The sequence below is a fragment of the Pinus tabuliformis genome, chromosome 5_2 (genome assembly GCF_031772625.1).
Source record: "Pinus tabuliformis cultivar Carrire ecotype Pingquan chromosome 5_2, CPIR1, whole genome shotgun sequence".
Classification (NCBI taxonomy): domain Eukaryota; kingdom Viridiplantae; phylum Streptophyta; class Pinopsida; order Pinales; family Pinaceae; genus Pinus; species Pinus tabuliformis.
In genome coordinates this window covers 370,270,013-370,291,372 of record NC_142306.1, presented here as the reverse complement: position 1 = coordinate 370,291,372, position 21,360 = coordinate 370,270,013, and the positions used below count along the sequence as shown (strand labels likewise).

At 40.1% G+C, this 21,360-nt stretch overlaps 1 protein-coding gene across 2 annotated transcripts in view; it reads right to left on the bottom strand.

The window, feature by feature from the left end:
- LOC149158996 (uncharacterized) overlaps window positions 1-21,360 on the bottom strand; it is a 427,796-nt gene that overhangs the window by 38,618 nt on the left and 367,818 nt on the right. The window contains exons 12-16 of one of the 2 annotated variants that reach the window (XM_089436389.1): window positions 11,859-11,946; window positions 11,500-11,542; window positions 11,182-11,365; window positions 10,808-10,878; window positions 10,575-10,668 (exon numbers count right to left, since the gene is read on the bottom strand). In XM_089436389.1, the coding sequence (XP_089292515.1) occupies window positions 10,575-10,668; window positions 10,808-10,878; window positions 11,182-11,365; window positions 11,500-11,542; window positions 11,859-11,946 (480 nt within the window). Of the gene's footprint in view, window positions 1-10,574; window positions 10,669-10,807; window positions 10,879-11,181; window positions 11,366-11,499; window positions 11,543-11,837; window positions 11,947-21,360 lie in introns of both variants that reach the window. The other variant, XM_089436388.1, reaches the window with a different exon arrangement.

Sequence of the window (21,360 nt, the reverse complement as noted above, 5' to 3'; positions counted from 1 at the left end):
TTTCGAAAAAAAAAAGAAATTTGTTGTCTGAGTTTGGGTTTTAAATTTTTTTTAGATCTAGAAAATTTTGGGTTTCTGCCTGAGTTTTTTCCTCTGTCTATCTTGCGTGAGTCCCTCAAACCCTGTCAACTGCTCTCATCTATTTGCAGCATCCTTCATTCCCTCACTGCTCAGGTCCGCAACCATTCCTCACTGCTCCAAGCGCTGCCTCTTTTCCGCGGATATCCTCTCCTCTCTCCTTGCTCTGTTGTATCTTCTCAGATTCCTGCAGCCTTATCTCCACTCTGCTGCCAGCATACCTCACCATTCCCCTCGCAGTCTTATCTCTGCATCTATCCATCCCTCAACACAGCTTTCTTTCACTGCCTTTCCTCAAACCTGTCTTCCTCCTGCACATTGTTATCCCTATGTCCTCCAATCCGCAAATGCAGCCCTCCTTTCCCTCAAGCTGCATGCATTCACACTGCCATACATCGTTCCGTCCAGAGCCTTCACTTCACCTGCTATCTAAACCCCGCCGCTCCTCGCTACCTTCAAAACCTGACCTCAGTCTTCCATTCCGCCGTCAAGTTGCGTTCACCACAAGAAAAGCATTCGATTTATTTTTTAGCTTCATGTCTGCATTAGGTTAGATCATTTTTAGTTCCTTTTATTTGTATATCCATGGTTTAGGTTTAGCTTTTGATTTCATTTAAAATTTTAGTTAGATTCATTAAAAGTTAAAAGTTTAGAAAATTTCGATTTTGGTTTTCACTTTTATCTTGATTGGTTTCCATTTCATTTTTATTTTTGATTCTAAACTTAAAAATCTAAAATATTTAAAAATTAAAAATTCTAAAAGCTAAAACATTTTAAAAAAATTAAAAAATATATATTTTTTCCTTTGACACATTTGATTTTTTTTTAATTGAAAAAAATATAAAAAATTGAAAAATCTAAAAATCCTAAAAATTCAAAAATCTAAAAGATTTTAAAAAAATTCAAAAATCTAAAAAAAAAACTAAATCTTTGGTGACTTGAGAATTAAGAACGAAATAAATTAAGGGATTTGTGCTTAAACATTAAAAAATTTAATGTGGCCTATGGCCCATTAAAAATTAGATTTATTAACCCGTTGATTTGTTTTACTTCTCTTTTTTTTTCCTAAAGAATAATTGAAGCACTAATCTAAAGTTTCTTAGTGTCATTTGGTGATTAAATGCATTTTTCTATGGTCAAGGTGCAATAAACGCTTTAAATCATATTGATTGTTGGAGAAAGTTAATTGAATCTAGATCTGGGCAATTAATGAAAATCATTTTAAATTTGGAATCTCTTGCATATTGCAGTTTTGGGCGTTTACATTGGTTATTCATATTTCTCACATATTGGAAAATAAGTTGGGAGAACAATTTCGAGTAGCTGCAGTTCATGCAAATTTCACATACATGACATGTAAGAATTATCCTTGTGGTGAAGTCCTAGTATCTCTCCCATAAGGCTCCCTTTTTCCTTTGAGTGGGTAAATAATTGAAGTTTGTTGATAGGGCATCAAATTTTGGCCTCCTTAGAAGCAAGGTTAGCTAATCTAAGACATCCTTGACTCCATATGCCCAAAGGACAAGGCACTAATCCAAATATTCAGTGATCAATCTCACCTTTCCTCCATATTTTCTCCTTAAATTTCAGTCCTTTCAAGGCTAGATAAGGTGTGAAAATTTCTGAATCTAACACATCAGAAACCCCTACGGTTTATTATCTCCTACTTGTTCATACATTAACAAGTTATTTATATGCATAAATATCGAAAGAAACACAATTGCAGCCTTCACAAATACACAGATCAGCAACTGAAATAAACTGACACAACAAAAGGGACACTGTTATTTTTGGACAATCGTCCCTGGCAAAATCCAATGCGGGAAAAATGATGCAGCAAATGAGGGCTTTTTTTATGCAGATTTCTAAATACAACTAGGGTGCCAGAAATGGTTCACCCTTCAGAGATTATCCTCGACAGAAGTAGCTTTCTTCGGAAACAGATATTCCGGCTAATCAACAATCGGATGATTGGCCCGACAGTAACTTCAATTGTTCCTCAATTGGACAGCTAAAGCTACTCCAAGCTATCTTCTAGAACTGCGTCACCCTCCTACAGCTCTGCATTAGCTGATCAGCTCGCAGTCTGGCCCACGAAATCACCTCAGCCCAGCGTCAGCTCTATAGCCCTCTGTGCTACCTACGTCAGCCTCTTGGCCCTCTGCATCCTTTGCGCTGGCCTCCTCAGCCTATGCGTCAACCCTTGTTGCCTCTACGTCAGCCTTCCTAGGCTCTGTGTTGTCTCTCTGGCACTTTCTCTGCCTCTCTGATATGTATTTTCAGCTTCCTGTCGAACTAACCCTCGCTGCAACAGATCACTAACTCGATTTCTCAACAAACCCTACTCCAAAAAATCGAATTGACTGATCAACTTGGTGTGTCTCCAACTAACCCTCAAGCCTCCTCTTCTACTTTTCATGCTGACGATTCAACGGCCGAGATTAAGTCCCTAATCAAAGGCTAAGATTAGATCTGGCTTGATCCTCATTATTTAGAACTTTCTCACCCATTTTATATTAATACACATTAATAATTTAATTTTCCTAAGTTTAGACTTAGGAACCCCATTAAAAATATTAATTATTTTAATATCTCTCCATCCAAGTAGAATTTTCCCAAACGATTTCTGGGTCTTGGAGATCTCATGCGCCTTAGCCTCTCCACCAATTTTCATGGCTAGAACACATTCGATGCTACCAAAAATCAACACTCCCTCTTAGCGAGGAATGTGCTCTAGTAATGCTTCACCATAGAAACATCACACTGATCCTCCACATCGGTACCTGTGTCGATGCTTGGCATGCTACCTCACATCACCTGCACTATTGCTTCTTGTACAGCAGCCCATGACACTGCCACTGCCACATCTGTACTGCAGCTCCCTCTCAACATGCTGCATCATGCTGCCCATAGCACTGCCACTGCTAACTGTCGCACTGCAAGTCAGTTACCGAGAAGTAACTGAATTCACTCAAATACTGACATCCCAGTTAGTTTGGGAGCCTCGTGATGCTGAAGATACATTTATTGTTATCTTGTGCTCCATCTTTTGGCACTGCGCTGCTGCAAGCACCTTTGTGCCTCTCGCACTGCTGCAACCTCTATTGCGTTGTTACAGACTTCTGCACTCTAGCAGTGCCTTGCCGCTCCACCACACTTTGCTCCACCCGACACCTATTATCATGCTACTGTCGTTAAGGGCTCCCATAGCCGAATGTGATCCAAGAGTTTGGGCACCTCAAGGATCCTGCCCCTAGTATGTAGTCCTCTTGACTACAACCCGATGTCAACCCACCTCTTCCCTAGAGGTGCATGAGCACTCATGGCACAATTGTCGTCAGTCTCGACATCCTTCTCTGCCTTAGCTGGAGCTGCCTTTGAATTGGAAGCTTCTCCCTTGCCTTTCTTCCTAGGGCACTGAGATGCATAATGTCCCAATTCCCCATAGTTTAAGCACTTGACCTTGGAGATGTCCTTCTTCTTCCTCTTCCCTTGTTGTCCCGCAAATGCTAGAGCCGTGTTGACCATCACGTGTCAATGACCCACAGCGATACACCCCCTTTTTTCGCAAAAGGGATAGCGCCTGATCGATGTGTTCGTGTCATCCAAATATCATCATCAGCTTGAGGATCATGTTATAATGTAAACTCGTTCTGCATGTATATGATGTAAATAATCTCAACAGATCTGTGTCGTGTATGTAATTACCTAGATAAACCTACTTTACTGGTGATGATCTACATTCCGGGAGATTTTTTGTCTCACCGATCCATTCTCGAATGGTCGACAGAGTTTTCCTTCAGCCTTACTCGAAAGCCGGAATGGACTTTGTCACAAAGAACTTAGGCAAGTCCTAGTGTTCTAGATCGAGTCTATGTAAAAGTGATTTGGGAATAATCCTAACTATTTGGTTAGGTTATTTTATTACAAATTGCTTGGTTTGCTAGATTATATTTGTGTCGCCAAAATGGGTAGTCTGTGAGGGTCTATCACAAATGGGTTTTCCCTCTTGAGATGTAAAAAATATGAAAATTGTGATGTAAAGTATCTTGAGGGTTGGAAAAATAATTTCTCCCTTCATAGGTTAATTAATTAAATTTTTTGGCCAAAATTAATTAAAATCCTAAGCCAGAAATTTAATTATTTCTAGGTCCTAGGTAAATTTAAATTCTCCGAAGGCAATATTTGTCGGTTCTTAAAAATTTAAATCTTAAGAGGTCCAGGGACTAAGGTAAATTAATTATTTTGCTAAATTTTAGGCCTTTGGTCCCTGGGTTGAGTCAAAATCAAATTTGAGGAAATTAATTCAAAAATTTAATTTTTGAATTAAGTAAAATCCATTTAATTGAAAAATTCGAATTTCCTCAAGAATTTAAAATTTCGATGGATGAGATTAAAAGAAATTTTGATCCTCATCAACGATCGAGATTGCTTTGACGAGGATCACTCGAACTAGCCGTTGGAGGATTTATATTTAAATAGGAAGTCATTTGTCAGTCCAATGATCCAATTTTTTGATCGTGTGCTAAGCGAAAAGCTTGTGTAAACCTTTTCAGAAAATAAAGAAAGACTTTAGGGTTAAATTTCGCGAGTGTTACTCTTCATGGAAATACTTTAAGATGTATTGTTTTCATGCGTAATTTATTTTTACATTGATAATACCTTCTAGAGAGTGATTTGAGTACATCTCGCTCAGTCGCTGGGGTTTAAGTGATATTTTAAATTTGAATGTAATAGCAAGTATTTCTATTTATCTTAATTTTATTATCATTTTCTCGCTCTATGTTGATGACTGAATTGAGTTTTGCAGGAAAGTCTTGATTTTTAGATCATCGGGTGTTCGGGGAAGTTTTCATTTGGACCAGCCAACTCCCGATTCATGTTTTCTGAAGAGCCCAGCTTAATTTGATCTCAGGCTTATCATAAGATATCTTTTACTAGGTGTTGCATGAAGGGTGTTGAGCTCAGCACCTCCTTTAAAATTCAAAAAAAAAAATTGTGCTAAATCAATAGATCTAGTTGTTGAGAGTCTCAGATTATCACATCTGGGAGTGGAGTTGGACTCACACTCCCTAGATCTGATAAATCTATCATTCATGTGCATAGATCTTTAATTATTTTTACTTTTCTGACTTGGGTTTTTCGGATTTTAATTTTTATCATTGTATATATTGTTTGGGTGTTTTCTTGTTGTCGTGCAACTACAGATCTGAAGAAGAAAAATTGTGTAGAGTCCAGATCTAGGCCCTAGAGGGTAAGATCTAGATCTCTGGGGTTCATCAACATCACTTTGCAGGGATTTTATTCAAAAGAATTTTGCAGTCCAAGTTTTTAAAATTTTTTAAATCTAGAAATAATTTCACCGGGCTTTCACTGATAAATCTGAAGTATTAAAACAAATTGGTGTGAAATTCATTTTCTTGGGTTTATCTTAGGTTTCTCGGTGGTTTCTAGAAAAAATTCGAAAAAAAAAATTGTTGTCTGAGTTTGGCTTTTAATTTTTTTTTTTAGATCTAGAAAATTTTAGGTTTCTGCCTGAGTTTTTTCCTCTGTCTATCCTGCGTGAGTCCCTCAAACCCTATTAACTGCTCTCATCTGTCTGCAGCATCCTTCATTCCCTCACCACTCAGGTCCGCAGCCATTCCTCGCTGCTCCAAGCGCTGCCTCTTTTCCGCAGATATCCTCTCCTCTCTCCCTGCTCTGTTGTATCTTCTCAGATTCCTGCAGCCTTATCTCCACTCCACTGCCAGCATACCTCACCATCCCCCTCACAGTCCTATCTGCGTCTATCCATCCCTCAACACAGCTTTCTTTCGTTGCCTTTCCTCAAACCCGCCTTCCTCATGCACATTGTTATCCCTGTGTCCTCCAATCCGCAAACGTAGCCCTCCTTTCCCTCGATCTGCACGCATTCACGTCGCCATACACCGTTCCGTCCAGCTCCTTTGCTTCACCTGTTGCCTAAACCCTGCTGCTCCTAGCTGCCTTCAAAACCTGACCTCGGTCCTCCGTTCTGCCGTCGAGCTGCATTCACCACAAGAAAAACATTCGATTTATTTTTTCACTTTATGTGTATATTAGGTTAGATAATTTTTAGTTCCTTTTATTTGTATATCCGTGGTTTAGGTTTAGCTTATGATTTCATTTAAAATTTTAGTTTGATTCATTAAAAATTAAAAGTTTAAAAAATTTCAATTTTAGTTTTCACTTTTATCTTGTTTTGTTTCCATTTCATTTTTATTTTATGATTTTTATTTTTGATTCTAAAACTTAAAAATCTAAAATATTTAAAAATTAAAAAATGTAAAAGCTAAAACATTTACAAAAAAAAAATTCACAATTGAATTTTTTTTTAATTTTAAAAAAAAAAGAAATTGAAAAATCTGAAAATCCTAAAAATTCAAAAATTCAAAAGATCCTAAAAATTCAAAAAATCCTAAAAACTCAAAAAATCTAAAAGATTTAAAAAATAAATAAATAAATAAATCTTTGGTGACGTGAGAATTAAGAATGAAATAAATTAAGGGATTTGTGCTTAAACATTAAAAAATTTAATGTGGCCTATGGCCCATTAAAAATTCGATTTATTAACCCATTGATTTGTTTTACTTCTTCTTTTTTTTTGCCTAAAGAATAATTGAAGCACTAATCTAAAGTTTCTTGGTGTCATTTGGTGATTAAATACATTTTTCTATGGTCAAGGTGCGATAAACGTTTTAAATCATATTCACTGTTGAAGAAAGTTAATTGAATCTAGATCTGGGCAATTAATGAAAATCATTTTAAATCTGGAATCTCTTGCATATTGCAGTTTTGGGCGTTTACATTGATTATTCATATTCGTCACATATTGGAAAATTGCTCTGGATAACTTGCTTTTACTTAATCTACGATCGATTTAACATAAAGGCACTAGTTTATAATCATTTCTATCTTGTGGTCGTGTCTTAGTTACATTAGCGTTTAATCTATTCATCTAAGTTAATCGAGATTCGTTTACATTCGTCAAGTTATCCATCTTTAAATCTCCTAGAGCCTGTGTTCCACAGGCTATTCTCACTCATCTACCTTAGGGACTACCCCCCCTTGACTTGTCTAGGAGAGAGTCTAAACGAAGTGAGTAAGGATTAAGAGTGACAACCCTTACTCTGAGCGTTGTCGCAGTGCCTAGACACTTTGTCCGACAACAAGCCGCATCCTCCTCCTCCTTTTTCTTGACTCTAACTCCCTTACCAGTACCACTACTCCTTGCCTTGGTCAACCTCTTGATCTCTTCCTGTCGAAGAGCTGCACACATCTCTTCCCAACTAGGGAGAGTCGCTCTGTCCAAAATGCTTTGGACAAACGTCTCCCAGTCCTCAGAGACTACATTCAGAGCAATCCTGACCATAAACTCTGGATCCGGTGTAGACCCCACGAAAGTAAGTTGGTCGAGAATTCCTTGCAACCTGAGGAGGAGATGATCTATCTCCTCTCCTTTCTACCTCAGATATGACCTCAGTTGATTCTCTAATAACATCTTTTTTTGCAAGGAAGAGCCCTTGTATGAGGTGGTCAGGGTCTCCCATTTTTCTCTTGTTGTGTTCTTCTCAGCAGTATGTGGTATGACATGATCCTTGACCCCGTCTAGAATCATGCATTTCACCTTCGCCTAGGCCTTCAACTAGGACAGCTACAGTTCCCAAGGCATAGTCCTTAATGCGATGTTTATCCAAGATTGCCAGGATCCTGGCCTTCCAAATGACAAAATTGGAAGCCCCGTCCAATCTGTCTTGATCCCTCAATCCATTCACTGCCATCTTTGCTCCTCTTCTCTAGACTCCCTTTGAGTCCTGATTTCTCTCTCGGAAATCCTCCGGCCAACTATCGAATCACTCCTCTTCAATCCTCCTTTACCACTGCAACTCAGATCTGGATTTCTTGGCTAGAATTCCGTCGAGGTAGTGCTTCCCTCTACCTTGGTTCTGTCTCCTTATACACTGTTCTGCACAGGCAGAAACAACATCCCAACAGCTCCTCAAATCACAATCTGCATAGCTCCCTTAACCCCGGCAAATAAAGAATTGGAGCCCTTCTGGCTTTGCGCAATCACAGTGAGAGTTGGATCAGCTCCTCCTGGCCTTAGCATCGATCCTTCCTGACTGAGAAAGATGACTGGGCTCTACGTAGGCCTACTCTGCCCCCCCCTCTACCTTTGCGCTGGCCTTTCTCCTGGCTTAGAATGATCACGCAGGCTCTGCGTCACCCTCTTAGCACTGCATTACTCCTCCTCTTGCCTCTTCAGCTCTAGAACAACATTGTCTCTCGAGACAGTTGCTTCTCTGTTGAAAATCCTCAGATTTCTTTTGTTGGCATCTTCAATCTTCCTTGATTTGCAATCGCTTTGATACCATGTGAAAAGTTCTAAATCTAACACATCAAAAACCTCTACTGCAATATTTGGTTTATTATCTCCCACTTGTTCATACATTAACAAGTTATTTATATGCATAAATATCAAAATAAACACAATTGCAACCTACACAAATATACAAATCAGCAACTGAAATAAACTGAGACAACACAAAGGACACCGTTATTTTTGGACAATTGTCCCTGGAAAAACCCAATGCAAGAAAACCGGTGCAGCAAAGGAGGATTTTATTATCACGCAGATTTCTGAATACAACTAGGGTGCCAGAAATGGCTCACCCTTCAAAGGTTATCCTCAGCAGAAGTATCTTTCTCTGGAAACAGATATTCCGACTAATCAGCAACCAAATGATTGGCCCCACAGTAACTTCGATTGTTCCTCAGCTAGACAGCGAAATCTGCTCCAAGCTATCTTCTGTAACTACATCAACCTCATACGACTCTACGTTAGTTGATCCACTCTCAGTCTAGCCCACGAAATCACCTCAACGCAACCTCTTCAGCCCAGCATCAGTTCTGTAGCCCTTTGCGCTACCTGTGTCAGCTTCTGTCGCTTTTGCGTCAGCCTCTTCGCCCTCTGCGTCCTCTACGCTGGCTTCCTTAGCGTTTGCATCAACCCTTATTGCCTCTGCATCAGCCTTCCTAGGCTTTGCATTGTCTCTCTTGCACTTTCTCTGCCTCTTTGATATGTATTCTCGGCCTCCTGCAGAACTGCCCCTTGCTACAACAGATTGCTAACTCGATTTCTCAGCAAACCCTGCCCCAGAGAATCGAATTGACTAATCAACTTGGCGTGTCCAACTGACCCTCAAGCCTCCTCTTCTACTTTTCCTGTTGATGATTCAATGGCCAAGATTAAGTCCTTAATCATCAGCTAAGATTAGATCTGGCTTGATCCTCATTATTTAGAACTTTCTCACCCATTTTATAATAATACACATTAATATTTTAATTTCCCTATGTTTAGACTTAGGAACACCATTAAAAATATTAATTATTTTAATATCTCTCCATCTAGGTGGAATTTCCCAAAACGATTACTGGGTCTTGGAGATCTCATGTGCATTAGCCTCTCCACCAATTTTCATGGCTAGAGCACATCTGATGCTACCAAAAATCAATAGAAGGAACTAAGGCTTGGTGTGAATTTCTAGGGAGAGAGTTTTGGTGGTTGGAGAGACTAAACATCAAGTAAATAAGGTTTGCAACAAAACCTATCAATCTGGTGGGCATCCACTCCAATTTCATCCATAAATTTTCTTGCCTTTGGTGTTTGCTCTAAGAGGGAAACCCTAGTTTTTCTTCTCTCAACGTAAGGACTCTCTTGAAGGTTTCATGAGCCTTGGATTAGCTATAATATACATCATAAGAAATCTTTTCTCCGAGCCTTGACCTTCAATGATTCCAACACTCATCAAATCAATCATAAGTTAGGTCTTGTGCCTCCATTTCTAGGTATCTTGATAGAAGGCGAATTGCTTCCTTGTGAAGCCTTGGACCAAAATTATGTCTTTCTAGAAGACCTCCTAGAGAGATCACTCCATACCTTAACCCTAGAATATTTATTGTAAGTGATCTCTCTCCTACTGGGACTCCTTCCATTGGTGAAAGTTCGTAAAGCCCAGGGGGTTTTGGTTGTGGCGTCAATGAGCCACTACCCAATTGTTGCTAATAGGTCTAGTTTATAGCTTGTAGGGTTTCCCCCTCCAAGGCTTGCTATGGAGAAGGTAATTGAGTGATTGCATGAGTAGGGGTGAAAGAGGATGATGCACAACCATTAGGGAGGAGGAAGAGTCTGAAGGTGAGGAGGCCAATGTGTAAAACTCAACACCACCTTCTACACAAAGTGAGACACCCACCAATTGTCATCCATCTCCAACCACGAGGCTTCCTCTATGAGAAGGTGAGTTATTACATTGTCTATAAATGTAAATACAAAACCCTTTAGTTAGGAACTAGCTTCAGATTATAGCACCATAGTATCCCGTTGTAGATATGGACTTTCAATGATACAAACAATGCCAACTAATAAAAGATTATAAACAATGCACCTTAACAAAAGAACAATATATTTTTTAACAAACCTGATTAACGCCATCAATGTTTCCTAGCCTAGCCTTGGTAGAAGGTCGAATCTTTGCCAACTTTTGAAGTGTCTCTTCACTGCAAACTGCATATCTGGGGAAAACATACTAAAGATCAGAACAACGAAAAAGAACTCATAATTAGTTGTGTGGCAGATTGATAACTATAACTGTTTATGAAATAAGAGAGAAATCTATAGATACAAGCATTCTTCTAGCATCAATGAACTTACGGAGCTGTAGATTCCCTCTGTGCAAGCTCAGCCCTAAAGTCTAAAAGCATATGGTAGAGTTTCTCTTCCATCTGAAAAAACAGTAGATAATGGTTAAACAAATGATTATTTTCCATACATTATTCAGAGCACAGACCACAAATGAAAGAATAGGCCTTACTTGCCACTCAATATTGACGCAAGACAGAACAAGATGTAAATTTATATTAAATATTGAAGAGACATAAGATTAGAAGAAACAAATGAAGACTACGAATTTAAATATTGGCGAGACATATCATTAGCAGAAACTGATATAAAAACTATCTTATATTACATTCTGTTTATTAATTTTTAGTTTTTAATGGTTTTCTCTGCTGGTATTAAATCCAAACCTCTGAAAACCCTTGATCTTGAAGAGTAGGAAAAGTTCCTATATCTCCATCTACTACTTTTCCAATCTTTAATCCACTCTTGCGGTTTTCCTCACTGACCATCTCAGGAGTTAGTCGTAATATAAGTGAGGGCTGGCTTTTGTGACTTGCCAATTGAAGGAACTGCTGACCTTGGTGACTAACTCTGAGAAGAATAGAAACAAGACAATCCATCAGAGTAGGTAAAATAAATAGTGTCAAAACAAAATGATTAGATTACTCCAAACAGTATTTTCGACTGACGGCATTTGGCACTTCCTTTCCTAATGAATAGCACACCTGATGGTCCTGAATATGTCAATTACTGTTTCTTCTAAATAACCTGCACCATAAAATAACAAACTATCAAAAACCTATTGTCTCTCAAGCCTCAATTAGGTCACCCAATCTGGATTTACCTGCACGATCTATCCATTAGAGACCAAACTTCCAACTGGTAAGATTCTTCCCCCAGGTTTGTATTTCATACGCAATAGATTAGCAATACATTTTTTTCTCAATTGACAATAAAAGTGAACTTTCAAATAGTAGGAGCACGTTTCTCCTATAAAAATGTCATACAGGGGCCAAAATTATAGCATAGATATAGGAAAATCCAGAAAAGATACTGCAAATACCAAGGTTGATTAGTTGGTCACCAAGTGCCTTCCACCAGTTTGATGAATAGGTTTTACCCAAACCATGTACAGGAAGCTTGTCAAAATGATTCTCTGTCAGTTTCTTTGTCTGCAAATATCAAAATCATAAATAAGCAAAACTTCTTCCCCTACCAGTCACTAAGAATATCGTTCTAAAATTTTAACACAACTGGTTAAAAAGTTTAAAGAATTAACCAGCATAAAAATACTATTGATCAGCATTGTCTCGTATCATTCTGTCTTACAAATGTTTTAACCTATCACAAAAGTTACTTCAACTAAAAAGTTAAAAACTATAACAAAAATTAAACTAAAATTAATAGCATTAAACTGAAAGAATAGGACTTGAAATAATGCTTGCACTGAATGTGACCGTCAGGAAGTTTGAGAAAATTTATAACTCTTATATATAATAAAGAGGTTTATATGGAAAATGAAACCCTGATCATTAACTGAAGGCAAGGGAAGAAGCATAATATTAACAGAAAATTTCACTTAATTTGTTAATTTAAGGTATGTTCTACGCTTAGAGCAATTTACTTCAATTTGCATAGTTAGCTCAATATCTTTTCCAGATTAGCAATCACATCAGCATTAAAGTAAATTGCAGATAGAACATAAACATAGATCACAGAAGACAAGCCAAGACAAGAGGACACAAGATGTGGCGCTAGCCAGGGACAAACCCCAATGTGGGGAAACCCTTAATCAATTCTTCTTATATGTTCTTCAAAAGTTCAGCAGAGAGAGAGAGAGAGAGATAGTACATATACAACAAAAGTCAACATTTTGACTTATCTAAATAAGAGCATAGATCATCTCTAAGTAGATGATACACGAGGTAGCTGAACTCAGTTGAAGACATACTGCTTCAACTGATTCTCCATCGCCTTGTTGCACCTATCATTGTGCTGCTCTTCCCCATCACGCTGCACCTCACTATGCTGCACCATTCTGCACCCATCATCACTATGCTGCACTTCATCACATGCTCCCATCACTGGGCTGCACTCAATCATTATGCAGCACTATACTATTGTCTCTAACACCATGCTGCATCTAGATATCTAGCTGCATCCATAGGCTGTATCTAAACATGTTGCATCAACTGTTGTAGCCAACCGTAATGCTTCATCAATATTATCCACCATGTAACCATGCGGTCCCATGCATCTTTGCAGCACCATGTATCGTTGCAGCACTATGTAGCCCAGCTATCCCATGTATCTTTGTTGTACTAGTTACCTTGCTGTTCCATGTACATTACTGCACTAGTTACCTTGCTATCCCATGTACATTTCTGCACTAGTTACCTCACTCTCCCATGTACATTGCTGCACTAGTTACCTCGCTCTCCCATGTACATTGCTGCACTAGATACCTTGCTGTACCATGTACATTGTTGCACCATGTGACCTTGCTGTCCCATATTCCTTTGCTGCCAACACACCATACAAACGCTGCTGTTTGTCACTTCATTACCGCTGTAATTTCTGGGACTGGTTAGGGCACACAATTGTCCCTAACCATCCTCAAATTTGGCCCAGAATTTCCCTTATGAAATGCGGCCTACCCTAGTGTGAACAGACCTCATTTAGATGACTGCGTCTAGGGTATTCTAGGACTGCAGCTAGGGCTTCCTTAGAACTGCAGCTAGGGCTTCCTTAGGATAGTGTCTAGGTGTTCCTTAGGACAGTGTTAGGGCTTCTTTAGGACTGCGGCTAGGGAAGATTGTTAAGCCTCCCTTCCTCCTGCGTCTTAGGGCTACTTCCTCCTAGATTTCTCTCACACTAAAACCCAAAACAAGTGGAGAGAAATCAAGAGAGGTGTGTGTGTGAAATGACTTTCAAGTCATCTCCCTTTATACTAAAACGTTGAGCACATGTGGGTGTTATTTAGTTGCTGGCCGACCTTGACGAATTGTCTTATAACACAAATAAATTCATAACTCCAAGAATACTTATCGGAATCGAATGATCTTTAGATCAATCCTACACCTCTCGATGAAAGGGATCAAAGAAAAATATCAGCTGCCATTAATAAGATGACCTACATGGAGTTTGGCCCTAGTTTCCAATTTTTAACACTCCCTCTCAAATAGGGAGAACTCGATCTGCTGATCCATTTGCCAGACAGTAGTATCTCTGCCATCAGTGCCATGCACTGCTCTGCTTTGCTGAACCATGAAGAAGAAGAATTGATCGAGAATGTCTCATACCATTCTCTACTGACCCAAAGTCAGTTCCATATGAAGAGAGTGTGTCATACCACTCTTACTGATCCCAGATCAGTGCCGAGAGAGTGAGTCATATCACTCTTACTGACCCGAAGTTAGTTCTAATTGATCCCAGATCAATATCAAAAGAGAGAGTTTCAAACCACTCATATTGATCCCATATCAATATCACAAGAGAGTGTCTCAAACCACTCATACTGATCCCGAATCAGTTTCATTGATCCCAGATCAATATTACAAGAGTGTCTCAAACCACTCATACTGATCCCAAATCAGTTTCATTGATCCCAGATCAATGGAGGTCATCCTAGCATAGGGAGTACAGTAGATACAACGATGTGTCCATTGATAGTCCTATTATGGTCCCTAACCCCATTTCCCTACTCATTGGCCAGATGAGAGGTACTTCCTGCCCGTAAGTTGCCACGGAGTATCACAAGGGAAGGTTGAACCATTCACCCTGTACACAGCGCACCATTAGGGGAGGGTGAGTCACCCTATGGTCACTTGTTGCTCCAAGAAATACCCCAAGCTCCCCAGAGCTCCCAGAGCTCAATGCATGCATCATGTAGGACCCTCATAAGAGGGTCTCTCAATGGCTCCAAGTCATTCGGGAAAGTCACAAATTTGACCTTTCCCCGGGGCTTCGACAAAATGTCTGCGAACTGTACATCAGTCTCAATGTGATGGAGCCTTCTCGCTCATCAATATACCATATCCTAGATAAAGTAGTATCTGATGTCTATAGGCTAGAGCAATCATAGAATACGGGATTCCTCAACAATAGAATTCCCCCCTGGTTGATATAGATGATCACGGTGGTATCCATCATGTGTACAAATAGCTCACTGAAGAGCTTCCACAACCAGGCAGCTTCACACGAGATCATACTCGTAGCTATGCATTCGGTCTCAACATTGCTTATAGCAACCAACTTTTGCTTCCTGGTCATCCAGGATATCAAAGAAGAACCCAAAGAGAACCAGCACTCAAAAGTGCTCTTCTGATCCTCCACACTGTGCGCTCAGTCAACGTTCGAATAATCATGCAGCGTCACATTTCCAGCGGTGTATCTCAATCCATGAGAGATTGTGCCCCGAAGATATCTCAGAAGATTCTTGGCACAAATCCAGTGAGGCTCAACCAAATATGAGCTCATCATGCTAACTACAAAACATATGTCGAACAGAATTTCACAAAGAACATCAACGCGAATGAGTTTATGAAACTCAAAGGCATTTCCCAAATCTGGTCCGACATTACTACCACATAACTTCTAAAAGTTAAGATCCTCGAGGTAGTCACGGGCTTGCAGTTTACCATTCCAAATCCAGAATCCAACTCCCTCTTAATTTTGCAAATGAGAGGGTCTGCACCTGTTAGAAAGAGGTCATCCTTAGAAGGTGCCAATATGAGAGGTCTATCATCCACAACCTCCAAGCAATGGTTTGGATCAACTTCACTCCTAGTGAATCTCAACTTCAATCCTCTCATACTATGCCCGGGGTGTTTTGCTTCAAGCCATAGAGAGCTTTCTTCCACCTGCATACATGAGATTCTTGATCATGAATCTCAAACCCCTCGGGTTGTTCCAAACCCGTGGACCTGCTACATGAGTGGAATGGTCCCCTTGCAAGATTTTCCTTCGGTAAGTCTCAGACATGTATCTTCATGCTCTTCTTGAATTCAGTCATCCCTGTCACCATGTGACTCACATTGAGTAGGGCCCCATAAGAAGTAGACCTCTAGTGCTATAGATGAAATGTGTCCACTGACATGGTCCCCAACGGACCATCCTGCAATTTGATACAAATTGCCAACCATGAACTCAAAAGCATCTTTGAAAATTCCATTTTCAAACACGTACCTTTCCATCGATGAATGCCACCCTGAAACCTTTGACTTCCATTGCTGAAATGGACACCAGGTTCTTCGTGCGATCAGGTACATAAAAGAGATTCTATAAATGAATCGAGTTACCCTCATTCACTTGAGGGATAACATTCCCTACACCCTTTCCGGGATAGCTGGCATTGACTCCAAGTATAATCTCACGATTGTTTCCATCTCTACCAAGTTAGAGAGAGCACCCTTCTATCCGATGAAGTGCATTGAAGCACTATAATCAATAAGCCAGATCCCAAAGACTCTGAAGGAGAGGGACCAATACAAGATAATGCTTCTTTATCTTATCAGAAACAACATTTGATTCTTCATACCTGGGGTTCCTTACTTTCTTTGAAGAGTCAATCGTTTCTTTGATGACCTACATTCCTTCGATCATTGAAGATGTCCCTGGAATGATTGTTATCATCATCAAGTGATGTGTCCCTACCATTCGGAGTCCAGACACTCCTTAGCATAATGGTCGAACTTATCACAAACAAGGCATCTACCTTTCCTTCCACCTGACCTGGAATTCCCATTGAAGTGATCTTTAGGTAGGCCATCAGAAGTTTTCGCTGCACCATTCTGATAATATTCTCTGCTTTGATTTCACCCTTAGTGAATTTGAAGAAGGATGAGGAATCCATTGATCCTTTTGTCCTTTCCCAACTGTCGTCGATGATTGCTCTTTCACTCTTGCTTGGGCTTTGTCTTCACCTCAGCTTTGATACCATGTTAATTTAAAGTATGTTCTATGCTTAGAGAAATTTATTTCAATTTTCATAGTTAGCTCAATATCTTTTCCAGATTAGCAATCACATCAGCATTAAAGTAAATTGCAGATAGAACATAAACATAGATCACAGAAGACAAGCCAAGACAAGAGGACACAAGATGTGGTGCTAGCCAGGGACAAACCCCAATGTGGGGAAATCCTTGATCAATTCTTCTTATATGTTCTTCAATGGTTCAGCAGAGAGAGTGAGGGAGAAAGATAATACATATACAACAGAAGTCAACATTTTGACTTATCTAAATAAGAGCATAGATCATCTCTAAGTAGATGATACATGAAGTAGTTGAACTCAGTTGAAGACATACTGCTTCAACTGATTCTCCATCGCCTTGCTGCACCTATCATTGTGCTGCCCCTCCCCATCATGCTACACCCATCATCACTATTGCAATTCATCACATGCTCCCATCACTGGGTTGCACTCAATCATTATGCAGCACTATATTGTTGTCTCTAACACCATGCTGCATCCATAGGTTGTATCTTAACATGTTGCATCAACTGATGTAGCCAACCGTAATGCTTCATCAATATTATCCACCATGTGACCTTGCAATCCCATGCATCTTTGCAGCACCATGTATCTTTGTAGCACTATGTAGCCTAGTTGTCCCATGTATCTTTGTTGTACTAGTTACCTTGTTGTCCCATGTACATTGCTACACTAGATACCTTGTTGTCCCATGTACATTGCTGCACTAGTTAACTTGTTGTCCCATGTACATTGTTGCACTAGATACCTGTTGTCCCATGTACATTGCTGCACTAGTTACCTTGCTGTCCCATGTACATTGCTACACTAGTTACCTTGTTGTCCCATGTCCATTGCTACACCATGTGACCTTGTTGTCCCATCTTCCTTTGCTGCCAACACACCATACAAATGTTGTTTGTCACTTCACTACTGCTGTAATTTCTGGGACTAGTTAGGGCACACAACAGTCCCTAACCGTCCTCAAATCTAGCCCAGAATTTCCCTTATGAAATGTGGCCTACCCTAGTGTGAACAGACCTCATTTAGATGACTGTGTCAAGGGTATTCTAGCACTGTAGCTAGGGCTTCCTTAGGACTGCGGCTAGGGCTTCCTTAGGACTGCGTCTAGGGCTTCTTTAGGAAAGCATTAGGGCTTCTTTAGGACTGCGGCTAGGGCAGATTGTTAAGCCTTCTTTCCTCTTGCGTCTTAGGGCTACTTCTTCCTAAATTTTTCTAGCACTAAAGCCCAAAACAACTAGAGAGAAATCAAGGGAGAAGTGTGTGTGAAATGACTCTCAAGTCATCTCCTTTTATACTAAAACGTTGAGCACATGTTGGAGTTATTTAGTTGTTGGCCGACCTTGACAAATTGTCTTATAACACAAATAAATTCATAGCTCCATGAATACTTATCGGAATCGGATGATCTTTAGATCAATCCTACATCTCTCGATGAGAAGGATCCAAGAAAAATACTAGCTGTCATTAATAAGATGACCCACATGCAGTTTGACCCTAGTTGCCAATTTTAACATAATTACAATCAATAGAAATCTCTGGAGATATTTTATGCATATTTTAGCAGAAAAGTTAAAACCAAAAGACTACTATTCAAAGAAGCATTCAATTTTACTCAATATTTCAAAGGTTCATATGTTACTAGTGTAATTTTTATTTAATGGTCATTTATTACTTTATTATTTAGGTTATGTTAGCTTAATGATTGTACAATTCTTTAGTAATAATGAATGTGCATGTGGAAGGAGTTACTCTCGAAGTATTGAATAATGAAATGAAGCACATCTTCTCTCTCTTCTACTTTTTCTACCCACCCATTTTTGTGTAAATGTACATGGTCTCAGAGCAATGGTCGAGAAGATGTTGAGGTTGGAAGTGCGTGAAGACCTAGTGACTGCTTAGTTCAGTGATGGGGCAAGGAACTTCAACAATATGCACTGTTGGACATGCTACCCACCAAAAGTGGGTGAACCCATAGGAGAAATTTTTCTTCCATCATCTCTTCTAGCCAGCCAGAAAGCAACCCTTGACAACCACTAGTAACCGATGACGATGTGCCATTCATATCTCTACCACATGCATCAGTGATATGTTTCCTCACCCATTTGGCAAGAGAACACGTTGGAAGGTGGGCTTCCAATCAAAAGGTACTCCGTCCATTCTGCAATCAAGTGTTTATGCTTGTTTGTATTGTGGGCACTTGACATGGATTATGAGGCAACCATGAAGGAAGAGGGGTTTTGACCGTGATATTGTTCCCTCACCTTAAATAGGGGGTAAATCTTTCATCCTAGCCTAGCAGTGTTGATTTTCCACAACCTTGGGTCTACGATAGAATCTTAGAATCTCTGATGGTAACAAACCAAGAATCATAATGATACTACTTTGCACAGTGGAATATAAACAACTGTAAATCTACTAGTGCAAAAAATATAGACAACTTTCTACAATTTTCAACCCAACTTCGTTATATTAATCAACATATAATACAACAGTCTAGGGCTCCCGTACCAAGAATAATGACCCTCATACATCCACTAGTACAAGATACAGAACTGGGGCTTGCTGTTGGTCCATCAACAACCAATCTACCCTCAACAAGATACTCTGACCATCTGGTTGTCACATGCTCTCTCAGCGCCTCTCAGTCGTACCCTGTAACTGCCCAATCCTTCTAGGGCTCCCGTACCAAAAATAATGGTCGTCATACATCCACTAGTACAAGATACATAACTGGGGCTTGGTTTTGGTCCATCGACAACCAACCTACCCTCAACAAGATACTCTGACCATCTAGTTGTCGCATGCTCTCTCAGCTCCTCTCAATCGTACCCTATACCTGCCCAGTCCTTCGGCCCCCGATTTGCAGCTCCTGCCTCTATCGATGCTCCAAGTCCATCTGGCCATTGAACCTCGGTTGTTAATCTGCTCACTAGTTGTGCCTTAGTCCATCAAGGGCACAACACATCAAGTCTCTTGTAGAGTTGTTCACAACTTCGTTTGTGAACAACACTCAATCTGCCCACTGTTGCTCCTCAACTACTCACGGACTTTAGCCCACTATGGTCTTCCTGTGCTGCTCCAGTGAATACCAACATAAGGCACGGAGGGCTGCTAACTATCACTACAAGATGTCCATCTCCCACAATGAACACAAGCTAGGAGGATTGCCCATCCTTTGTTGTAGAATTCCTTCTCCACACACAAGTCTAGGGCCACTCAAACTGCTCCTCACTGATCAGACCCTTGAGCGCCAACAACTGCCACTCTAGCAACTACTTTTGTCCATCAAAGTGTTGCACACCAAGCTCCAACTTGGGCACTATCCAACTATCCTCCAGCAGGCCATAAATGCCCAATCACATTCACACTTGGTCCACTCTCACGCTGCCCTCCAACAGTCCATGGATGACCAAGTCTGTTGTAGCATCTACTCCTAGTTAGGGCATCCAACACCTAGGAAACCCCTCCACATGGTTGCTGACAAACTTCTCCAATCAATCCTCTTCTAGGACACCCATCCAACCATCACCAAGAGACCATCTACAACTCCCTTCTATTGCTCTCTTGCCTAAGGTTTTGTGCATCTACCAAACTCGTTAGGGCACACCAACAACCCTACACCAGTGCCCTAAACTTCTCCAATCAGCCTATTTCCTTCAGTTGTTGGTTGTAAGGTATCCAAGGTGTAGTTGTGGACCTTGGGCACCTCCACAAGACCTCCTACAACACACAGCTCAAACCACAACTAATTTGCCCACTCCAACTCTACAAACAAGCCTAATACACTATGAGAATACCCCTGTTTTCCTTCGCTTCTATTAGAGGATATTGCAGCCTAGTTAGGAGGGCCATTCTAGGCCTTTCGACCCCCTAAACTCCACCTCCCAACTGCTATTGTAGCAACCCCTTACTACGGCCCTGAAAACAGAGATATGCACACTCAAAACATGCCCAGAAACATACCCAACTTACCTCTGATTGTTATAGCCTGATATGGCTAAGGAAACATACCCACGCTGCCCACAAACTACCCTTATGTCACCCTCCTGGCTCCTTTAGGGTCGTGGCCTTCTCCACAAAGAAATACGTACCAAAACACAGTGAATAACCTCTCCAAAACTCGGTTGCCTTTCTACTTATCCGTGCTCCATATCTAAAGTAGCCCTAGCCAACATGCTTCCCTTGAAGAATTAGCCCACACATAAATTCAAAAATTCATAACTCAATAATGACAACTCGGAATTAGATGATTTTCGTTGCCTCTGATTCATCTCGATGAGTACTATCATCCTAATCCATCACATGTCGAAATATCACCACGGTTTTGGCCCAAACATCAATGGGTGCAAAACCCCAAGCTTGGAGTACCTCCCAAGCTACAAAAATCAACAAGCAGCACCTCCCCTAATGACCCAATGCATATGGGAGGGGCACTACTTGATGAATTTTCTACAAGATGAATTGTAGAAACCAATCTTTTGATCTGATAATTACTACCTAATAATCTTCATATAATTTATCTTATGCACTGCTATTATTGAGCAATTATACAAAGAAGATTTCAACAATAATGCAGGTGAAAACAATA